General features: G+C 40.5%; 1 protein-coding gene across 2 annotated transcripts; it reads right to left on the bottom strand.

The window, feature by feature from the left end:
- Positions 1-10,782: 10,782 nt before the first annotated feature.
- Positions 10,783-20,279, bottom strand: grb14 (growth factor receptor-bound protein 14). Of its 2 annotated transcripts, XM_085919872.1 has the most exons (14): positions 19,544-20,279; positions 18,800-18,923; positions 15,347-15,503; positions 14,900-15,021; positions 14,755-14,829; positions 14,476-14,613; positions 13,277-13,387; positions 13,092-13,187; positions 12,694-12,756; positions 12,380-12,529; positions 12,239-12,305; positions 12,028-12,115; positions 11,858-11,951; positions 10,783-11,315 (listed from the first exon to the last, which is right to left on the bottom strand). In XM_085919872.1, the coding sequence occupies exons 1-14, from the start codon at positions 19,678-19,680 to the stop codon at positions 11,169-11,171; spliced, it is 1,569 nt and encodes a 522-aa protein (XP_085775998.1). In that variant the 5' UTR covers positions 19,681-20,279; the 3' UTR covers positions 10,783-11,168. The 2 variants fall into 2 exon arrangements, with proteins under 2 accessions (XP_085775998.1, XP_085775997.1); XM_085919871.1 differs by lacking the exons at positions 18,800-18,923; positions 19,544-20,279 and adding an exon at positions 16,795-18,789.
- Positions 20,280-20,361: the final 82 nt, after the last annotated feature.

Below are 20,361 nucleotides of genomic sequence, written 5' to 3'. Positions count from 1 at the left end.
CGACCTCGTTTAAAAAGTAAACCAATAAAAGTTCATCATCAAAACAAAAATGTAACAATAGTGTCCACATTGTGTTTTCCGTCGAGTCCTTTGTTCTGCTGAGCTCCCTCCTTGGTATAAAATATGAAATAACTATGTGATTATTAATTGGGTCCATTGTAATTTGAGGGTTGTGGCTTGCATATTGTTGGCAGCTCTCCACGGGCTCCGTCTGCGCAGGAACGTGTCGAGGGGCTACCAGCCGCGATGCCTCAGCCATTTAGAGAGCAGCTCGCCACTCGCCCATCGGCATACCAATGAGCGGGGTTAAAAAGGCACGGCTCCTCTCAGAGACAGCCTTCCTTTGCTAGCTCGGCTCCAAAGGGTCTCCGCGGACTAATTTCCAAAACCACCTCTTAATGTGGGCTTGTGTCAATCACCTGAACAGACAGCTTCATCCCCCCTGATGTGGAGTACTCGCACAGTGCAGCCCGGACCACCAAATGCACCCGAGCTGCTTTGACAGCGCACAACCGTATGGAAACATAAAGCTCTTTAATGCTATCAACGCTTCTAACGCGTTGGGCTTTGCTTCCAATTTACATTTTGGTCATTTGCATCACTGTGATAATGGATTTTGAGAAGAACACGCATGGACATTCAAACTTTTAATACTCCTATCAAACAATTATTTATGACTGACTTCAAGTTGATACTTGAAATTGAATTATAGACACTATGTTTTGCATTTTAATAGATGGATGTCTGGCGAAATTTCCTTGTTTATTGGGTTACTGCCGTTGATGACATTTTGAAGCTTCAAAAAAAAAAAGAAAAAAGTTTTGTAGTTATAATTACACGGACCATTTCTAGCACTTCAGTGTGGAGTTAGATAAAACAACATTTACAGAAGCTAGCAAAATTTACAGAACCGTTACGCGGTTAGAACGACTAAGAGCATTTCAGCGTGTCGTTAGCTAGCAAACAAATTTTAGAGAAGCTAGCTAAATGTCCAGAATCATTTTCGGGTTTCTGGACCATTTTTATCACTCGTGTGTGGTTAGCTAGCAAATTAAATTGACAGATGCTAGCAAAAAATGACAAAACACCTCAGTGTCCTTATTCAAATGTACAAGTGAGGCAGTGACGCTGCAGACAAGCCTGCTAGCGCTTCAAACATGATAAGCTATAGTCTTAAACATTTTTTCCACATTTCAGTTTTCCCAATATATTTTTTTTTAGCCTCTCATTAGCCTGTACACAAGTATTTCATGTTTGTAAACTCCCTGGCGGTATCATAGGCTACTTACTTTATGATTTACAGCTAAACTATCTATAAATAGCGTAGCCGTGACGCATTAGTCGAAATAAAGCTGTCACAAACACAAAGTCCTTAACTTATCTCTCACTTCACGCTTCTGTGGCTTTTTCGGCGCATTGAATAGCGACCAAAGCATCCCTCATAGCGAGTTTTACCTTTTTGTGTTCTCATCTAAGATGACATACGACACGCGAGATGATGAGAAAACCGCGGGGAGGCTTCCAGTAGATTGATTCTCCCATCGCTTCATTCTTTTCTAGTTAGCCTTTTATTGGTTACAAAGGTAGAGGCGTTGCCAAGCGGCGTGAGAGAGGACTGAACCGGTCTGCCCTGTTTAATCCACGGGGGCATTGAAGGAGGGTGATCACTTCTTAAGCGCACAAAGGCCTACAAGGAAATCATCGGCGTCTATGAGATCCCAAAGCTGATTTAAAGCAGAGATGTCCCAGCTTGGGCTCGAGGCCTTTAGCTTGAATAAGGCCATTCTGGTAGCATAACAATCTAAGACCTCAGAGGAAAAAGCTTTATTCATGGTCAAATAAAGTCTCAGGTTTGGATGTCCTTTATAGAAATAAAGACGTCTTACAGGGAAAGAAAAAAAAAAAACGCTGCTGGAATTATTGTCCGCTTACAGGCAGATCAAGTTCATCTTTACTCAATGCTGGATGGATGAATAGCAGACAAGCTGCTTGGAAATGAAATCCTCTCGGTACGTTGCGTTTCGCGGTAAATAGGAAGCCGGAAATGGTGTTTACACGCTGCGCCGAGAAAGGATGAAAAAAAAAAAATAGTTTGGGAGATAATCAGCATGATGTTTTTTTTTTTTTTCTTTTTCCGCCTGCTGTTTCAATTCAAAGCTATTGATTGCACTTATGAGCTTTTATCTGCCTGATGAAGTGCATTCATTCAAAACAATGTTGACATTATTCCACATTGATAGTTCTCCTTTCTAACTTTTATTGAAAATAACCCTTTGTGCTCAGGCAGAAAAGTCCAGCTCTATATTTCGGGACTTTTAAAGACGGAGTGCATAATTAATAAGAGGGAACTCTGACTTTAAGTCAATGAAAATATGTCATTAATCTTATTATTCATTCACCTCTGTGGTGCAGAATTTATATCACACAGACCTCATGTGTTGAATTCTGATTGCATATATTTCCATTTTTCCGACATCGGGGGACCCGAGAGCGGGTAGGGGGACATCTGGGATGTTCTGGATGAGAAAGGCTTGAGTGACGTTGGTGTAAATGAGTCTGGAATATTTTTCCCTTCCTTTGTGCGATACTTTAAACGTTTAAGATGGTCATCTACATGTGACCCTTTTTTTTTTTTTTTGAGTGTCCAACTGTTTAGTTTGTATCATCAAGTATGCCAACAGTTATAACTTGCAAAGTCTAATGAGTGCAAATAAAAATATAGAGTTGTAAAGATAATGGTCTCTTTTGACTGACACTGTCGGAGAGTCATACCTTGAATAATAATAATCAAGCGCATGCATATATTAAGCAATGAGAAGGCCATCTTGGAATTGCTGTTTATTGTCATTCCTCCGATGAACTAATATGAAAAAAAAATATTTTGGGGGGGGGGGCCTATATAGATATATATGTATATTTATATATAGATGTATAAGTATAGGTGTATATTTATACATAGTAGATATAAATTAATAAATAAATAATAAATATAAATATATACATAGACACACATTTTAAATATGGTCCTCACGGTTGGAGTGATAGTTGCAAAAAGATCTTTTCAAACTTTTGGGTAAAGATTGAAAGAGCGATAAAAAGGTGCTTTCAAGGTGCAGAACAGGAGGTGGCGCATTCAAAGTGAAAGTTGTAAAGAACAGAGTATTAAAAAAAAAGTTGACTTGAAAACATCACTTTCTGTCTGGCTAAGCGAGACAAAAGCCGAGGGCTCGGTACGCGCCTCTCGCCGCCGTTTGAATCTTGGGAGCAACATGACAGCAATTACTCGGGCCGCTCTGCGAGTTGACAACCTCCGTGATGCATTACACGTGAATATGTTGTGATCTCCGTGCTTTGCGGCGTGCCACACGGACAAAGACGAATTCCTTTCCTTTTAGCGCGCAGACATTTGTGAGGTCACGGCCGTTCTGTCCATATCCGACTTCCCGCCGTACATTTAGCAAGCCGAGCAAAGCGCGGACCGCTGGCGGAGTCTGAAGACTTCTTCTGCTGTGGGCAAACGACGGGGGTCAAAGAGGAAATCTTTTGAAAACGCTCGTTGGAATATTGTCCGGCGCTAAATGAAAAGGAGTTTACAAAGCTGTGACTATTCTCCTAAATGTCTGACCAGAGCAAAGACGTATTCAAGCGAAACACTTTCATAATTCTACCTACACCTACTCGGTGGCTGTTTTTTTTTTTATACCTTTAGAAATGTGGAAGCATCTGGAAGTCACTTGTACACAGCGATTCAATTAACTGGCTTCATAATAGTAAGATGTACACATCACAGGGCCAAAGGTAGCACTCACGCTAGTTTGCAATCAGCCTCAAAGTAAACATAAAAAGAAATAAATCAACAAATAAAACGTGGCTCTGTGTGGAATAGTCACACGTACACAAAGCGGCAGGCGTCTTGGAGACTTGAAATGGTGTTTGGCCACTTTTATAAGCTGTCGGCCGAACGGTGACGCGTATAGGTGCATTGTGGAGCTGCTGATAAATTGAATAAGCTCGTGCGCTTGTAAATCTCTCAGATGAAGGACGAGCTGTAGCTCATGCTTGCCGCTCGCTATTTGAAGGAGGGGAAAAGCTTCAGGGTGATGATAGAGAGGCACATGTAAAAGCGAAAAGTGAATTCAATGTTGCTTTTTCTTGATATATTCATGTCAAAATGGAAATGAATGCAAACTGTTTTGTTTTTTTTGTATGCTCAAGTGTGCCGACATGTTTTGCCCTTTCAGATAATAGCCGTCAGTTCTAAACAGGTTGCCGTGAATGCCTCTCTGTGTTATATCTGGTTTTTTTTTCTTTTTTTTTTTAAAGTCTGACATGACGGAGCAACAGATGGATATGTTATGTTAAGTGTGTGCTTATGCTATGAGTGTAAACTCAAGATTAACTTGTTAATTCCCTACGGCGTGTTGGGAATTAATCTGCGATACAATGCGCGCGCTGGAGACTCCGACGGCAAATGTCCCTGCGGTTGGACAGATTGGACATCAAGCAACGTTTGCGATTGAAAAAAAAAAAATTGGAGAAAGTCTCAAGTGTCCTTGGCTCAGTAAGAAAGCAACAAATGATTCATCCTGGTAGTCTTTGACTTTTTCTTTGGCTTTTTTTTTTTTTATGAATGACATCGTTTTTGTTTTAAACCAAGATTTTGTACATTAAGTCAAAAATAAATCAAAATGGCAAAAATTAAAACAGAAACTAATCAATCTGCGTTTTTCAATCTCCTGTATTTCTTCTTCTTTCACACTCTCAACCAAAATAAATGTATGATATAAACAAGACTGAGACAAAAAACAAAAATATATGGCGGGACAGCTAACTGGAAACCAAAACAATCATCTGTAACGCTCCCAGGAAATCACAATATCCCAACATTTGAACTATTGGCGACCCCTGCTCTAAATTGTCAATCAGCTTCCAATCACGTCACTCATCTGATTTTTGCCACCGAAACCTCCCGATAGCCTGTTCCCGGCAATACCTGAGAAAATCGAGTTTGAACCAGTGTGATTTTAATTTGAACGAATGTTCCCCCGAGCTACGTCGTTTGTAATGTCGACTAAGCGCCGCAGCCTCACCTCTCGGCGTGAAACGGTCGCTCCCCGCGTTGGACCGTGCCATTAATGTGTCACCGTGCGGGAATGAATGTCTGATCAGCAGCTTGCGTCATTTCATTGCACTGTGTTGATGCTCCGGAGAACTTGCGAGATAGCATCATAGACAAATGTTAGCATGTGGAGAAATTTAGAAGACATATTCCAAAATTATTTTCCATTCGTATTCAAATTCTGCCTATGCTTCTATTTGTTTACAATACAACACGGCACTAAAATCCCCCAAATCGTTCAATCCTAATATACATGTACGAAATATATATATCTGTATTTCAACACTGCAAACAAAAGAACGGAATAGAGACATCAAAGTGCGTACACAAGCAGAATAGATTAGCATAATTTTGAATGGACAACGTTCTACACCAACACCGATTTTGACTCTGAGCCAGATTATATGGAAAGTGAATCTGTTCACAACTGCCCAGCAAAAGGTCACCGTGGTATTGGATTTTTTTTTTTTTCCCTCACATATCTTTCAAAAATACCTCCTGGCGTTGCAAATACTTTTGACCACTGTGTAATTCTTCGGGGAAGGATGAATCCCCACTCTTCCATGCCCCCATCCTTTTCTCTCTCACTCTCTCTCTTTCTCTACGCACGCACACACACACACACACAATGGCTGCCAATCTACAGTGAAAAACATCGCTCTGGGTTATTCATCGATTGGCGAATGAAATGCCAACATAGGCTGCTCAGCTTCTACTTGACTGTGCTCTCGAAAATGGACCATTTCCTCATTCTTCCACGAGGCTTCCGACTCTGTTCCAGGAGTCAGTCGCACACAATGTAAATGAGAGTGGGGGGGGGAAAAAAAAAAAGCAGGTGAAGCGATTCAGTATGTGTGCAAATGCGCCCATGTAATTCTGCTGGAAAAATACATCTTAGGATTTGCCCTTTGACCTCGGCGCATTTCTTTTCACGCGATATATAGAGAGCATCCCTGAAGTTCTAGCGAAGCACAGTCCACCAAACCGGCATCGACTTGCGCTGAATGCTGAGAGACGAGCGTTCGTATGGCTGCTATGCCGTGTTTGCTCATTAGGAACAATTTCCAAAATTAAATTCCTTAAAATTTTGTTGTGGTTATTTGAGGTCATTATTTAATGTTTTATTTTATTTTATTTCACATTCTTTTTTCAATTTTTTATTTTATTTCTTTTATTTTTGAGCGGGTGGCACTTGGTATCCAAAGTTTAAGGACCATTGTTCTAATCCACTCAATTGGTGGTTGTTCAAGTAATCCCCATTCGCAACTGTCAAACATCTCATCTTCATATCTCGCAAGCTTTCAAGTGGGGAAAAAGTTTCTCCTTTTCCCGGCGAGACCCCCTCCTGGTTTTCCCCCTGTCGTTTTCCTTTCCCAAGGCAGCCGTTTGATGGCCTAAAACATCCGTCCATCAGCACCAGGAGCGGCGGTTTACGTCTCCCCGCTGTCCATCGCTCACTGTCTGCCTTGCAAGTGTGAGCTCCTCCCCGCTGAGCCTAGAGAAGTGAGCGCTTTTTATTTATTTATTTATTTGTCCAGTTACCGAGAGGCCACACAGGCTGCTTCGCTTGACGACGTCTGTTTGTTCATCTGCGCGTGGCCTAACTCGCGCCCGCTCGGCGATTCACTCCCGCCCATCATTTCCAACTCAACAATTTGAATCAAACGACATTGCGCACGTCTTCCCAAATGTCAAGATAGGAAAGTCGGCTACGGCGTCGACTCTCGGCCCGTTGGGTTGGGGGCTGCCTCGGTCTGGTCAGTGGAGGTATGTCTTTGAGATGGGGATTACGCAGGGGGGGTAAGGGGAGGGAGGACACGGCCTCAATAGGGCTCCCTCAGAGCAAAGCCAGTCCTCCCATGTTAATTTCTCAAGGACATGAAGAAGCTCTGCAGTGTTTCAGCTTTGAAGGTGGGCCCGACAATACAATAACAGGAACCCCGCTGGAAAAAGAGAATGCACGCAGGGATTCAATAGTGCTTCATCTACCTGTTGCTGGGATCACAGAGGACAGGTCTAAGCTTTTTTTTTTTTTTTTTTAGAATAACAGACAAAAGAAATACGGCTGTGCCTTGAGATACAAGTTTCAAACCTTCCCCGGCCAAACTCAAAACACATTTTAAATACTATTGAAATGAATGGCATGCTATTAATTAAACATCATGACCTGACTCGGCCACCGGGCGGCAGTATTCATGAAGAAACAAATGCGGAAGAATTGCTAACAATCCGGTCATTCTTTGCAGAGGATAGAGAATACGCTGGTGATATTTGTGACCATCTACATGTGTTGCTACACTGTCTTTGTTCATGTATAATATTTGCGTGAGTACAACGGATGGTAAAAATCAAAAGTCAAATCAGTACAATAAAATGAAAACATCACAAAAAACCTACAAAGACCCAAAGACATTTTTAAAAATCAGCATCAAAAATACATACAACCCATCTGTGATTAAAATGTTCTATTGTTGTCAAAATTATGCATACGCTCGCACGGATGTTCCATAAAATTAGCACGCTAAAAAAAAAAAAAAAAGCATGTTAGATTCTTTCTGCAGGAGCCGCATTAAATATGAGCATTCATCATTCTCTGTCTCAAATTGTTATTTCACAAGCCGCACTGTCTCGCTCTAATTGAGCCACTTTACATTCTAATAAGGCATCAAAATGCACAGGATCAGGTCGCACCCGTTTCCCTTATGTATTAGCAAAACCGGGCTGTGGATTTAAAAATGAACAACAACAACAACAAAAAAAAGCACCGCTCGACTCCACCGAGACTCGAATGCAGGTGATTGATTATCAAAACTGGGAATCGCTAAGCCACATCCATTATTTGATGAGTGGAAATGTTGTTGGCGTAATTAACAATCCTCGCCGTGTACCCATTACGGCAATTCAGATAAACCTGGGGGAAAAATAGATCAGGGTCTTAAGACAGGCAGTTTATAGAGCAAGAACTGTCTGGGCAATTATCGGAGACATAATAAATCTACCGGGCTCGCACGGCGGAAGAGCCTTTGCGCTGCCTAAGTGTTTATGAAAGATATTAAGACAAACCTACATTTTAAAACTGAATCTAACCCAGAAATTTCAAACTGATGAATAACACTTTCCTCAATCTACATTTTTGTTTGATTTGAAGAAATTCACTGCAGACGATAAAATAGTGAGAGAAAAAAATAAGTGACATATGGATTGCAATGAAGTCCCTCCGTATTCATTTATTAAAGAGTGACAGCGAGAGGACATTGTTTGAACAGCAAGGAGAACAGCGTTGCGTGTGCGTGTGTGTGTGTGTGTGTGTATGACCTCATGGTGACCGTAGCGATAATGTCTTTAAACAACACAATTGTTCAGCCAATAGCTATAAAAAGCCAACGGACATAATTGGCAAATAAAAAGCACTTTAACTGCACGCTATTGGCAGTAGTAGTAATAGTTGTAATAATACGATCAATGCGCTTACATTTCCTTGCAATGCGGATCCCGGGAGAATGAAGTGGGCGACTATATTCGGGATATTTTACATAAAGGCCGCTTGCAGCTCGAGTAGAAGGTTTCGCTACGCGAATGTATTACGAGTGAACTGGAAAGTAGAAATAGGAGTTTGTTGTTTTCTTAGCGTTGTAGTGGATCTGATGAAAAGAATCCGGTGATGGGTCAAAAAGGGGTCGACTCCACTTGGGTCAATTTGTCCCAGATTTTTAGCTTATTCAGTTAGCCCAAAAACTTAGCTTAAATGACTAACCCACATATATATATATATTAATTATATAAAAAAAATAAAACAATGTTTTGTAGGGTATCCATTTGGGTTAAATTAAGAACCCTGAAAATTGGATTGAATTGATTCAAGTGTTGGTTTTTAACCCAGATTTGGGTTCTTTTTGACTCAAACGTTTTCGAATACAATAACAAGAAAAAGAAATCAAACAACTGCTACGCGGCGATGTCGGCTCATATGCATTTCATTGTTCGTCCCAACTACTTTCAACAAATATTGAGTGCCTTGCTAATTCGATTGATAGAAAAACCACTGATAAAAGTTGACAAGCTGTGTGAGAGTGCACACCGAATACCAACTGTGTAACGGTATGAAGTGCAAAGAGTGCTACTGGTTGTCCGTGAGGGCCAAGATAGCAGAGAGGGAGGGGGGAGAGAGAGAGAGAGAGAGGGGGAGGGAAGGGGGGGGGAGAGAGAAGGCTTTCTTAGCTGGAAGAAATGCAGTGTCCACAGGCCGTTGGTGTTGGTTGAATTCATTAAAGGAAGCGCATTCTCCCCCAGCTGCCATCTCTCCCCCTGCAGCCAGACGCCGATCAATGGCAAGAATACATCCAAAACAACATTTAGCACAAGACCTAAGAAGCAGGGGTACATTTAAGACTTCTGTGTTTGTGCACGTCTCCCCTGGATGTGAGCGCTCCCTTTCAAAAAAAAAAAAAAGCTGCTATTGAAGTCGAGCAGGAGAGGCGTCGGGGCACTGCATTTAGATCACAACAAAGAAGCTTGTTTAACACCGACGCTTCCAGAGCAGACATTTTAGCCGTTTGTGCGGCGAATCATTGGCGGGATTTATTTGCAGCGGTTGGGAAAAATCGTACATAAGTGAAAGGATGAGTCATTACTTGCGCTTGTAATAATTGTACACATCCTTAGAGAGAGAGAGAGAGAAGGCCGTTTAGGGGGTTGATAAAGTGAATTATACACGCTTGTGAAATATTCTAACAAGGCCCAATACAAGGATGATATTTAATAAAAAAAAATCTACAATAAATCTCAATTTGTTTGCCTATTATTATTGTAGGTGTACCTAATTTAGTGACCAGGAAATCTGTGCGACCTTGTGTGTTGTCAGCAATGATCATCGATGATCATTGCTGCAACTTTACTCATCAAGTTAAAGCCAATTTAAATGGATTAGTTGACGTAAATGTCCAACTGGAATAGAGCCAACAAAATGCTTTTACTACCATCTAGCGGTCATGAAATGACTTGCACCCTGGATGCCAGGGTTATGTTGAGTTGCACTCATGAATGCTGCATATAGAATCTACTAAATCACACTTGGCATGCTGGGTTAAGATGTAGAATTCACATGTAATATGGAGCAACTAAATTTAACTATAAGGGCAGGCCGTTAAATAATAAACTGTTTTCACGATAAATAAGTGAACAAAAATGCAAGCAACCGTGTCAGGTGAAGGGAAAGGTACACTAGTTAGGGAAATTTATAATGCAGTTACGGGCATCGGACAAAGCTTGAATTTATTATGTCCACTTGAAAATAAAATCAGGTTATACATGATTTATTGGATTTTTTTTCTCTCTGTCTTTTTCAACTCTAATAAAAATCTTGCGTGCCATCCAATGCATTTGCAATATTTGAACTTTTGGGAAATTCAAAATGGAAATGTGATTTATTTGATCCTGAAAGTAATGAAATATTTATTTGGATGTCGAGAATCCAATTGTGAAAGTTTGTCTTTTAAATTGATGGTCTCACTGATTAGTTGTGTGTATTTGTTATATTGATAGAATTCATATTTAAATGTATCGATGGATGTATATATTTATATTTTACTCTGTTTGATTTCATTTCTATTCCTTCAATACTAGGATCAGCTGCTTGAGGGCCACAATAGCACTAGAAAAGCATATCAAACAAGAATATTTATTACAAATATTTTAAACACTTGATGGCATTGACCAAAAATATGAGTGAAGGAAAACTGAAAAAAAATCATTTAACATATGTCATAATTTATATATATATATTTTTTTAAACTTTTTTTTTGGTTTTTTTATCCTTCGACTTTGAATATAAAACAGACGTGGGGATGGGCTCTCCAATTGATTGCAAAATGCAGACCTGAATCCATCATTACAAGAAGTAATCATTTGTTATATTACAATGGGAGCTGACAGTCACATAAATGGTGTGTAATTTAGCTCTTTCAGCCAGTCAGAGGATGACGCACCTCACAAGCCCGTCCAGTCTTTGCATAATTGTGCAAAATCAGCGTGCCAGAGAGGAGGCCGCTGGTCACAGGGTGGTCCCGGCACAATGTTGTTTGAGTTTGCAGGGCAGCACGCCGCGGTTCAGCTGGTAGAACTCCACCAGCTGAATCAAGTCAGAGAAGCGCGTGTGACCGTCATCCAGGCTGTAGGCTAACTCGCCTGCGTCATCCAGCTGCCGGGCGGTGGGGAAAATCATGATGCAGGAAGAGCAACAGTCACAATTTCAAAACTCATCAAATCAAAGATTTTTGGGGAATTGTGTCATTTGTTTTGACTCCCCACCCCCCAAATTTAATTATTTCCAATTGGTTCTTAGAACAGGTTTGTTTTTATTATGTTTTGGAAAAAAAATCTAAATGCCTTATTCAATTTTGTTGTATTTTTTATTGGTTTTCGTATTAGTTTTGTCAGGCGTGTGAGTGTGAGCTGTGGTTGACAACAGCTTCTACGTGTGAGTGCGCTCATTGCATTTTACTGTTTACCCAAACGTTTGGTTAAATATTAAGAATTGATTTGCTGGGTCAAATCATTGAACCCACCAACATTGGATTGAGCACAATATTTAACCCAATTTGGGCTCATTTTAGCAGTTTTAAGAAATTATGTTGGGGCAATGCAGAGTCAACATCCCCTTCACCACTATGTGTGTTTTATGCTAAACAAACCCAGGCGGCCATGACTTCAACATCATAAAAGATAGTCTATGGTACTCACAGGTAAGATTTGGAAGTGTTTGACTTTTTGCATGTGCCACAGTGACAGTACAAATGTCTTGGGGTTGCTCTGACTGTCCCTCAGAAGAAATAACCTGAAAACAAAACGACTTTTTCAAACACTTCTTGAATTCATCCTGACAACTGCCAATAAAGTTGAGAGTTTCTTACCCATCGATGGGACCCTGCTGAGTGATCAGACGCTGAGCTTCGTCCCGTGACAGCTTGCCGTGAAACCAGGGCTGAGCTAAATGGAGAGCTGAAGCGCAGGAAGCAAATGGATTTTTCGAGATACTTTCAGACATGGTGCCCCAAAATGTTGGGCAGCACATGACTCAAAAGTGACGCATCAAAAAAAAAAAAAAAAAAAAGTCAATCCAACCGATATTTAGTGAGCTCTGGGATGCAGAAGGGCTTCCGTGTGCACTTAGTCGATGGCAGCTTTTCCTCTAAACAAAAACAAACAGAGAAGACAATTTAAATCGACGACGTTGCCCACGCCGAGTCGTTTACAGCGACTCACCCGCCAGGCCAGGCCTTCCTGCACGGCCACCGAGAGAACCTCCGAGGGGTTTTCGATCACCCGACTCTTCTGGCCCGAGAAGTCCATGGCCACCAGGGAGTTCTCGGAAATGCTTCGCTGAAACGACTCTTCGGGTTTCATTTCGACACACTTGTGACAGGAAAAAAAAAAAAAAAAGTACACTCGGTGTTACATCTTTGTTGACATAACAGAAGGTGAAATTGCCATCCTATTTTTATTTGACACAAGTGACGCTATAAATATCGGTAAAGTTCAAAGTCGGTGTTGAATACTTGAGGGACAGAGCATCTTACCATCAGGGAAGCTTTTTGTTTCTGGTGTGGCTGGATGAAGCTTTGATACAGTTGCATTCCATGCTGGAACAGAAAAGCGCATTGCTGATGGATATGTTCGCTATCCTGCAATGTTTTCCAGCACACAGTAGGGGGCACTATGTTCAAGAAATACATTCGAGGTGTGGTAATTAGTACCTGACGAAATGATATCAATGTCAGCCAGGCAGATAAAGTGGTATCTACGTGTTAGTATCGGTGTCTTTCTAGAAATGTACATTAGCTAGCAGCTAGCCACAAAAGTTGTACATTTTTGTTAATGGTAGAGATGAGAATTAAATGTTGTTGTTTTTTAATGCTATCATACAAAAGATGTCATGAACTAACATTTTACTCGATTTAAGAATCTAAAAGTCAACCTTGAACAATCGCACGGCTGTGATCCAACACGTCCTTATCTGCTCATCATCGGCACACAGCATCTTCATGTCCCGGGATGAAGTGCACTTTGTGGACTAGAAAGACAATTCCACACACAAAATAAAAATGGAATCAGATCATTTTTGAAAGCGACCCCAAATAAATACCCGAAATAAAATAAAACCTTGACACAGAAGCCAAATTCAGTGGGAGCCCCGTGCGCTTTTTTGGCTGACAACAAGGTGTAGACATTGGAGTCGCTCAAATCAGCGATGAACTGAAGATGCCATGGCTCCTATAAGAGTATCATCACAATAAATCATCAGAAAATATTCCATTATTAATTCATTTTATTGTACAGCTGCAGTTATTTTCTTTATTAAAAAAAAAAAAAAAGAGCTGAATGAAAATAATTGCGTTTGTGTTCAAGCATGCAGCAATACAGTACTTAAGAGAAGCAACTGTTCCAAAGACGAATCTGTACAGGTAAAAAAAAAAAACTCCCTAACAAAGACTACCATTGTTCAGCTTTCATGTGACACATTCATGTGTTTCGACTCCCTCCCTTTTCAAGTAATAGCGCAGCATTTTAGTGTTTGCGCTCACACAAGAGCGATAAACCGCCGCTGACAACAAAGGTCTACTGTAGCAGGTGAAACGATTTGTAGGCTTTTTTTTTTTTTTTTTTTTTAAATGACCTCATCATGACCTGCCGTGAAATTCTTAATGTCAATGCCTTTTATGAACCCACTGCGGTCAGATGAAAACACGTGCGAGCAGAATTGCAACATGTGCATGCAAAATTTGATCAACAATTTTTATTTTACTATCATGTTTGCAATTGCGGATTTTGATTCCCCATCGAAATTCACATCGCTTTATTTTCCACGTTTCCATAACCATAAAAAAAAAAAGCAGGCCTGTCAAGAAGTCATCAGCAGCATTCCGTCTCTTCTTAATGCCTTTAGGCTGCTGCGAGGCAAATCAAGTTCAGCCCGTTTCGCTGCTCCCTTGAAACATGACCGAGATAGAACACCAGATGAACCGGTGACCTTTTGTGTCGACAAACTAGAACAACTAGAACAAATCTACCCCGATAAAAAAGAAGATGGTTTTTTTTCCCTTCTATTCCTGTCCCAATGTTTGGTCTACGAGCAGGCAATGTGCAATCTCTTCCATACAAGTACTGGAGTGATAATAATGCTTGAAAATAAAAATAAAAAATAGAAAAAAGAACCGTGGCATAGCAAGAAGTATTTTGCTGTCCTTGTAGTGCAACGCCAAGAAACCAAAATATTCGGAACAACTCCAACCAGGATGATGCTACAACCACCGACGCATAATAAAGTCGACGTTATCTCCTTTCGCATTTGGCTCACTGACCTTAGAAGTTCCTTTACTGGAGACATATAACCCTGACCTCCGCAAGATAAAGTACAACTTCTTCCAGGACTTCTTGCTCGGTTCCTTGGAGTGGAGGTGTCCGTGAATCTCTGGGCAGGTGCCGGAGCTGAGAAAGATCTGAGAAGAAAATAATTTAGGATGAGAACATCAAGATAACATTTAACGTGTTTTAATTGAAGTTTTAGGTGGATTTTCTTTTTTTTTTTTATCCATTGACCCAAATAGATAGGAAACATACTTGAAAATAAATGTTGATACCTCTACAAGCTGAGAGTGATCCACCACCATATTGTTTCCACCGGATATGGACACCATGTGGTCGGGGAAGAAGTCCTACAAGATTTTTTTGTGGTTGTTAATATTTCTAAATGGGTTGATAAAAAAATGAATGTGACAAACTCACCAAAGGCTTCCGAAAAAACTCATATTTTGCATAGTTCTTTCTGATATTTAGCCGGTTGTCTTCTTCCATCCCCCAGCTGGAGATCACATCCATAACAGACTCATGGTCCTCGATGATTCTCTCTAGTCAGGAGAAGAATGTTCACACATCCATGCTCCATGTTGAAACTAATTTTGATGTCTCAAAAGGTAAGCAAAGCTGCAATGTGTTTAAATAATGAGCATTAGCTTCTTAATTCCTTTGAAAAGGCAATATCAGGGCGTTCATCCGTGCAAGTGGAGTGTATGAAGTGCTGCTCCCACAAATGAAAATGCTTTTCCCCTCGCAACTAAAAAATCTCCGCCCCCCCCCCCTTTGTTGTCATGGTAACAAAAGCCAGCTTCCACATTCCCGGGCATTACATGTAAATTAATTACAGCGTGCGGTTTCCATGAAGTCAAGCTTTACCGATTCCCAGATGGGAGAGATGCTCGTAAAGAGTCAAGCTGTGTTCATCCAAGCAGTGACTCTTCAAGGCAAACAGCTGACATATGTCCCGGGCAACGATGTCACTGGGGACCTCCACCGCTCTGCTGGTATTATCTTCATTATAAATCTTAATTACCTGCAAAACAACAAGCAATGGATGTCAATCAAAACTATTCTTCTTGAAATAGTCACTCATTACTTGTAGAGAAAAAAAATGACAGGTTCAACTAAATAAGCTCCGATTTCACAATGTGTCCCGAATTTGTAACCTGATCAATACAGGCTGCATTTTTTATTTCTAAATAAATGTTATTCCATTGTAACGACACAATTGCTGCAAAACAGCCCAGCGTGCGCGCGGCATCAAGCGTAGGAAAACAGTCGGGAGCGTAAATCTCCACATTGTGAACGCGCACGGCTGAATGGTCTCGTTGACCTTATCTCAAGGATAGGACAGTGTGAGCCACTTGGCCAATTAGACTCGTCTGCTTTAACCTTGAACCGCACCCCCACAGCTGCAGTTCTATCTGAGTGATGGCGAGGAAGGTGGCCTCCAGCTTTGTGGAGCTGCACAAGCAACTGGCGAGAGAAGATGCCGGCAAAGCAAATAACCTTTGCTTAACTGCCCCTTTTCACTTGAACGTCTCCTTTTTTTATCGTCGCCATCAGTCAGCGGTAGCTAAGTCGCACAACTGACATTCAAGTGAAGTACACGGAAACACGCATAAGGCGAGAGATGAAAGTATCGTTGGGTGCAACTTTATATATAACCCACCAAAAACAAACCCCAAAATGTTGTCATGTGTTTTTGATAAGGAAAGTAACACTAGTATTTTGCTTTATACAAACAATAACAAATAAATGGAATATAAAGAGGCAAACATGAGTAAATGCTGCAATTTACATCATTGCGCTGCTCATATTGAAATGCCTGCCCTTGGCCACCAGAGGGCATGAATGAAATCTTACAAACCACTTTCAGTGACTCAGTACGTGACAATGAGTGTTATTGTTTTTTGTGATGAAGAGTAGATATTTGTGCTTATTGTCTGTCTACATGTGTTGCTCAATAGGTTGTGTTCTAATGTCAATCGGTTTTGTGGCCAACAGTAATTAGGGGGCAAAAAAAAAAAAAGTTTGATGATGACCAGTGTGTCCCTTGAAAATATTTCATGAAATGACATTCAATAACAGAAATCTCCAAAATATGACATTTGGAATTACATTTAAACAAAATAATAAAGTAATAAAATAATGAATTTGAAAAACAAATCTGATTTCGGAACTTCCTGAAACCACAATGACTTTGACTTAATATGTATGCATCAAGACGTACATTCAACGACGACACGACAAAAATCCACCTTACATGACATGACGAGGCAAAAAAGATTTTGGTTGCTTGTAAACATGAATAATGTTCCTACCCGCTTCTGCAGACAAAGAGGTGTGATGGCAGGCAAGGTTACTCTTCTTGCACGGAAGTTCATGCTGCAGTCTTCAGGGACAATTCGACAAAACATCCATACATAGTCACTCTTTGGTGCTCGATTTACAATACTGTATATGGTGGCGCTACATTCAAGCCAGAGTGAGACGTGTTGCAATTTAAGTGTGAGAAACAAGTCATGTTGCCTCCCCAAAACACAAACTCCTCCTTTGCCCTTGGAAAGCAAAAGCTTCCCATTCGACTTGTTTTTTTTTTTTCTCCTTGTAAAAGTCTGCAGCAAACATGTTTTTATTTTCATTTCATTTAAACATACAAGGCCACAGAGGACAAGAGAAACTTGAACTCAATTCATGAACTCAACACTCACTTGCATAATGGAGCAATCTGCTGTTTTTCAACAAGTCGTCAAGCTAGCAATTATTTCCTTGCTTGCCATTTCATAAAAGATCTACAAAAGCTGCTTTGCAAAGTCAACAAGCCTGCATGACATGAATTCGAATTAAAAAAAAAAAATTCTATTTAGTTTTTTTTTTTTTTTTTTCATGCAAATGGGTTAGTGACAATAAAAAAAATTGCCATCTAAACTAGCTCCAATGAGAATTACAAAGAATATTGTCAAACTGCTCCGTCACCAGTTGGGCAAAATGCGACGATGACTATTTTTAAATGTCATCCTCCCTCTTTGCATATAAAAATAGAACACGGCGTATATTTAACCCCGCAGTGGCAAACACCAACGCTCCTCATGAGACTTGGAAGCGTCAGAAGAAAGTGGAAGGAGGCCGCCTTCCCATAACAGGGCTGACTTTATCTCCTGACACAGCACCCGGACTGGTGAGAGTCCAGACAGTCAGACGCTGCTACTTATCGCGCAGCTAAAATGAATTGGAATTAATGGAGCCCACATGATAACCAAGTCTCCACTACTCCCATAACAAAGGCGGCTCCAGACGCGTTGTCCTTGACCGGGTTCGATCCAATCAAAAATCCTTGAGCGGGGTCAATTAACAAAACCGTAAATTTACAATATGCAATTCAAGCATACGAGGAAAAGGTTTTCCGCAAAACGTTTCATTCCGAGATGATGTATGTAGTTGCCTTTCAATAGCGGCCTAAATATAGTTGAACTTGAACTACAATTTAAATACGGCTTTGTTGTGAAGAATGTGAGGTTTATTTAGTACTTGTACCACTCGGTCAGAGTTCATGTTTCTTTCAATTGAAGCCTGGAAAGTACAAGTGGCTACAGTTACTTATGTATCGGGAACAGTATAGTTATTTTATGTGGAGACATAACAAGACTCATGGGCATATATTCTTTATCCGCCGCAAAGAACGATGACGAATCGTGTTAACTTTAAAGTTGAGAGTTTCTGTTTTTAAAGCCCAGAGTTTTTTCTGGCTTGCTCCCACAATTCCCAAAAATGACATTTTAGGGTTTAAAGAAGACTTGATATGTAATTTATTGACATAAACATATATATAGTTACGCTAAAATAAGAAAGATGTATTGAATGGAATTGGCATCTAATTGCAGTTTATGTGCTTCGGCATGACAGATTCAAGTTATTTTTTTTTTACAAGCCTTGGAATCACATGTGTTTTTGGTGTGTGACAAAAGCAAGCGGCATTTAAACTGTCAGAGAGAAACAGAGTTATGGCAGCTAAATTTCTTCGATAGCCAGCACATTAGTTTTATTTTGATTGGCACCATAATTTGATTACTTATGCACGTGTTTAAAAATTTCTGATCAGCGTATGTACTGTGTAGTAACTTTTTTTTGCCTTAAAAGGAAAAATAAAGCCGCTTTGTTCAAAAAGAAATGACTCAAACTGTCAACTATGGACAATAAATGAGGCAATGACAATGTAACTGCGCTACCTAGTGGGGGAATTGGTTATTACGTATTCGTTCAACTTTTTAATAACAAACAAGATAGCCACAGTAACTAAGATAAATAAACTAATGAAAAAGTGCTCACCTGAGTTGTACTGATCTTGGTCCAAGGTAATAACGAGTCAGGGGAGGAGAGCGAGAGAGCAGGAGCAACTGCTTCAGGAAGACAAGGTGGCGCAGGTGACCCCTTGCTGACCTCTTTTGTTAACCTGGTGAAGTGAAGTGAAGCTTTAACCAGAGCCCCCCAAAATACAAAATGTGGCTATAAAACATTTGCCAGTAAACCCGAGCAACCGTGATGAAAAAAGTAGAGATGACTAATTATCGAATTCAAATCAACATCACAGAAAAAAAAATAGTAGTAAATATATTGTGAAAAATGTTCGATTTAATTCAATTAAATTATAGAAAAAATATTTTTTACCTCATCGATGGATGACCTGGATTTTTTTTCTTCCAATATTTAATTCAATTAAATTATAGAAATAAATTTGTTTATTTTACCGGCAGAAAAAAATACTTTGAAAAAATAAATTTCCTAAATTGAGCCAGTGTTGCTTCTGATAGGACTTCTTCTTAATGTAACTCTCTCTCATAACTTCCCAGGACGCTCCGCAAACAACACAGTTACTGAGTAACTCATTATCTCCCGCAAAGCAACAAGTGCTGACTTTGATTTCAACACGTTTGAGTTTTGCTTTTGAAATAATCCCTTGCGCTTTACGCCACGCCGTCTGAGCGCATTACAGGTGCAAAGTCCCGTCTGCAACTTTTTGCCTTGGGCTTACCTGCACTGATTTTTTAAAAGCAAAAAAGATGTCTCTCCTACCTGTTGCATTTGCAGCCTGGTCTCGGTAAAGACTCTCGCAAGAAGACGGGCGCCGTACTCTCATTACTCCGGCCACTCGGGTAAATCTCCGCTTGGGCTCCGAGGCTTCCAGATAAATCATCCGGTCTGTTATTCATATCAACGCTCTTAAATCCAAGGCATCATCATCTATAGCCGGGAGGGGGCAAGGAGGGGGTTAACAGGGTCAAGCAAGAGGGTCAGACGAGAGCGGCGGTCGGGAGAGGAGTGACAGCGTAAAGTGTGCGATTGTGTAAGGGTGCTCCTCCACTCATACTGTATACGTGAGTCATCGGGCTCATCTGCCTGCCGCCGCCACACAAGGCTGCCTCAGTAGGGCAAGCCGACCCCTCCCACGCAAACGTGATCCATCACAATCAAGAGATTTTATTGTGTCGCTCCCCGCTGTGACAAAGCAAACAGTGGAATTAACTTGGGTAAGCTCAATGACTTTTTTTTTTTTTTTTAAAAACACACACCCTTTACAGTCAATTGCACAATTTAGCACAGATTGCTAAACATTTATATTATTTTTTTTTCATTTAATTGGTGAATGCTTTTTAGTAATATATCTCCTTATCGTAGGTTTAATTGATTTAGTGCAACTTGCAGAACTAAAAGAAAATAAACAGTTTTCATTACCTTTGAAAAGATAAACATACCTTGTTCCTGTTAAAGCAGTGTTTCCCGTGGAAGTCCGACATCACCTCTTGGGTGACACAGAGAGAGTCGTAAGGTGCAACGCGAAATGTGTCACCCACCTTGCTGAGTGTACACTCGATTGTTTGCAGTGTCCGATT

The sequence above is a fragment of the Syngnathus leptorhynchus genome, chromosome 9 (genome assembly GCF_054491065.1).
Source record: "Syngnathus leptorhynchus isolate UIUO chromosome 9, UIUO_Slep, whole genome shotgun sequence".
Classification (NCBI taxonomy): domain Eukaryota; kingdom Metazoa; phylum Chordata; class Actinopteri; order Syngnathiformes; family Syngnathidae; genus Syngnathus; species Syngnathus leptorhynchus.
This window is presented reverse-complemented; position numbering and strand designations above follow the sequence as displayed.

Bases quoted from the DNA above. Each gene is read 5' to 3' on its own strand.
- grb14 (XM_085919871.1), bottom strand. From the start codon at position 17,115: ATGAAAATAAAAACATGTTTGCTGCAGACTTTTACAAGGAGAAAAAAA. The intron at 15,022-15,346 runs GTAAAGCTTGAC...TCTCCTGACTAG, and splicing joins TCTCTCCCATCTGGGAATCG to AGAGAATCATCGAGGACCAT. The intron at 14,830-14,899 runs GTGAGTTTGTCA...AAAATCTTGTAG, and splicing joins AGTTTTTTCGGAAGCCTTTG to GACTTCTTCCCCGACCACAT.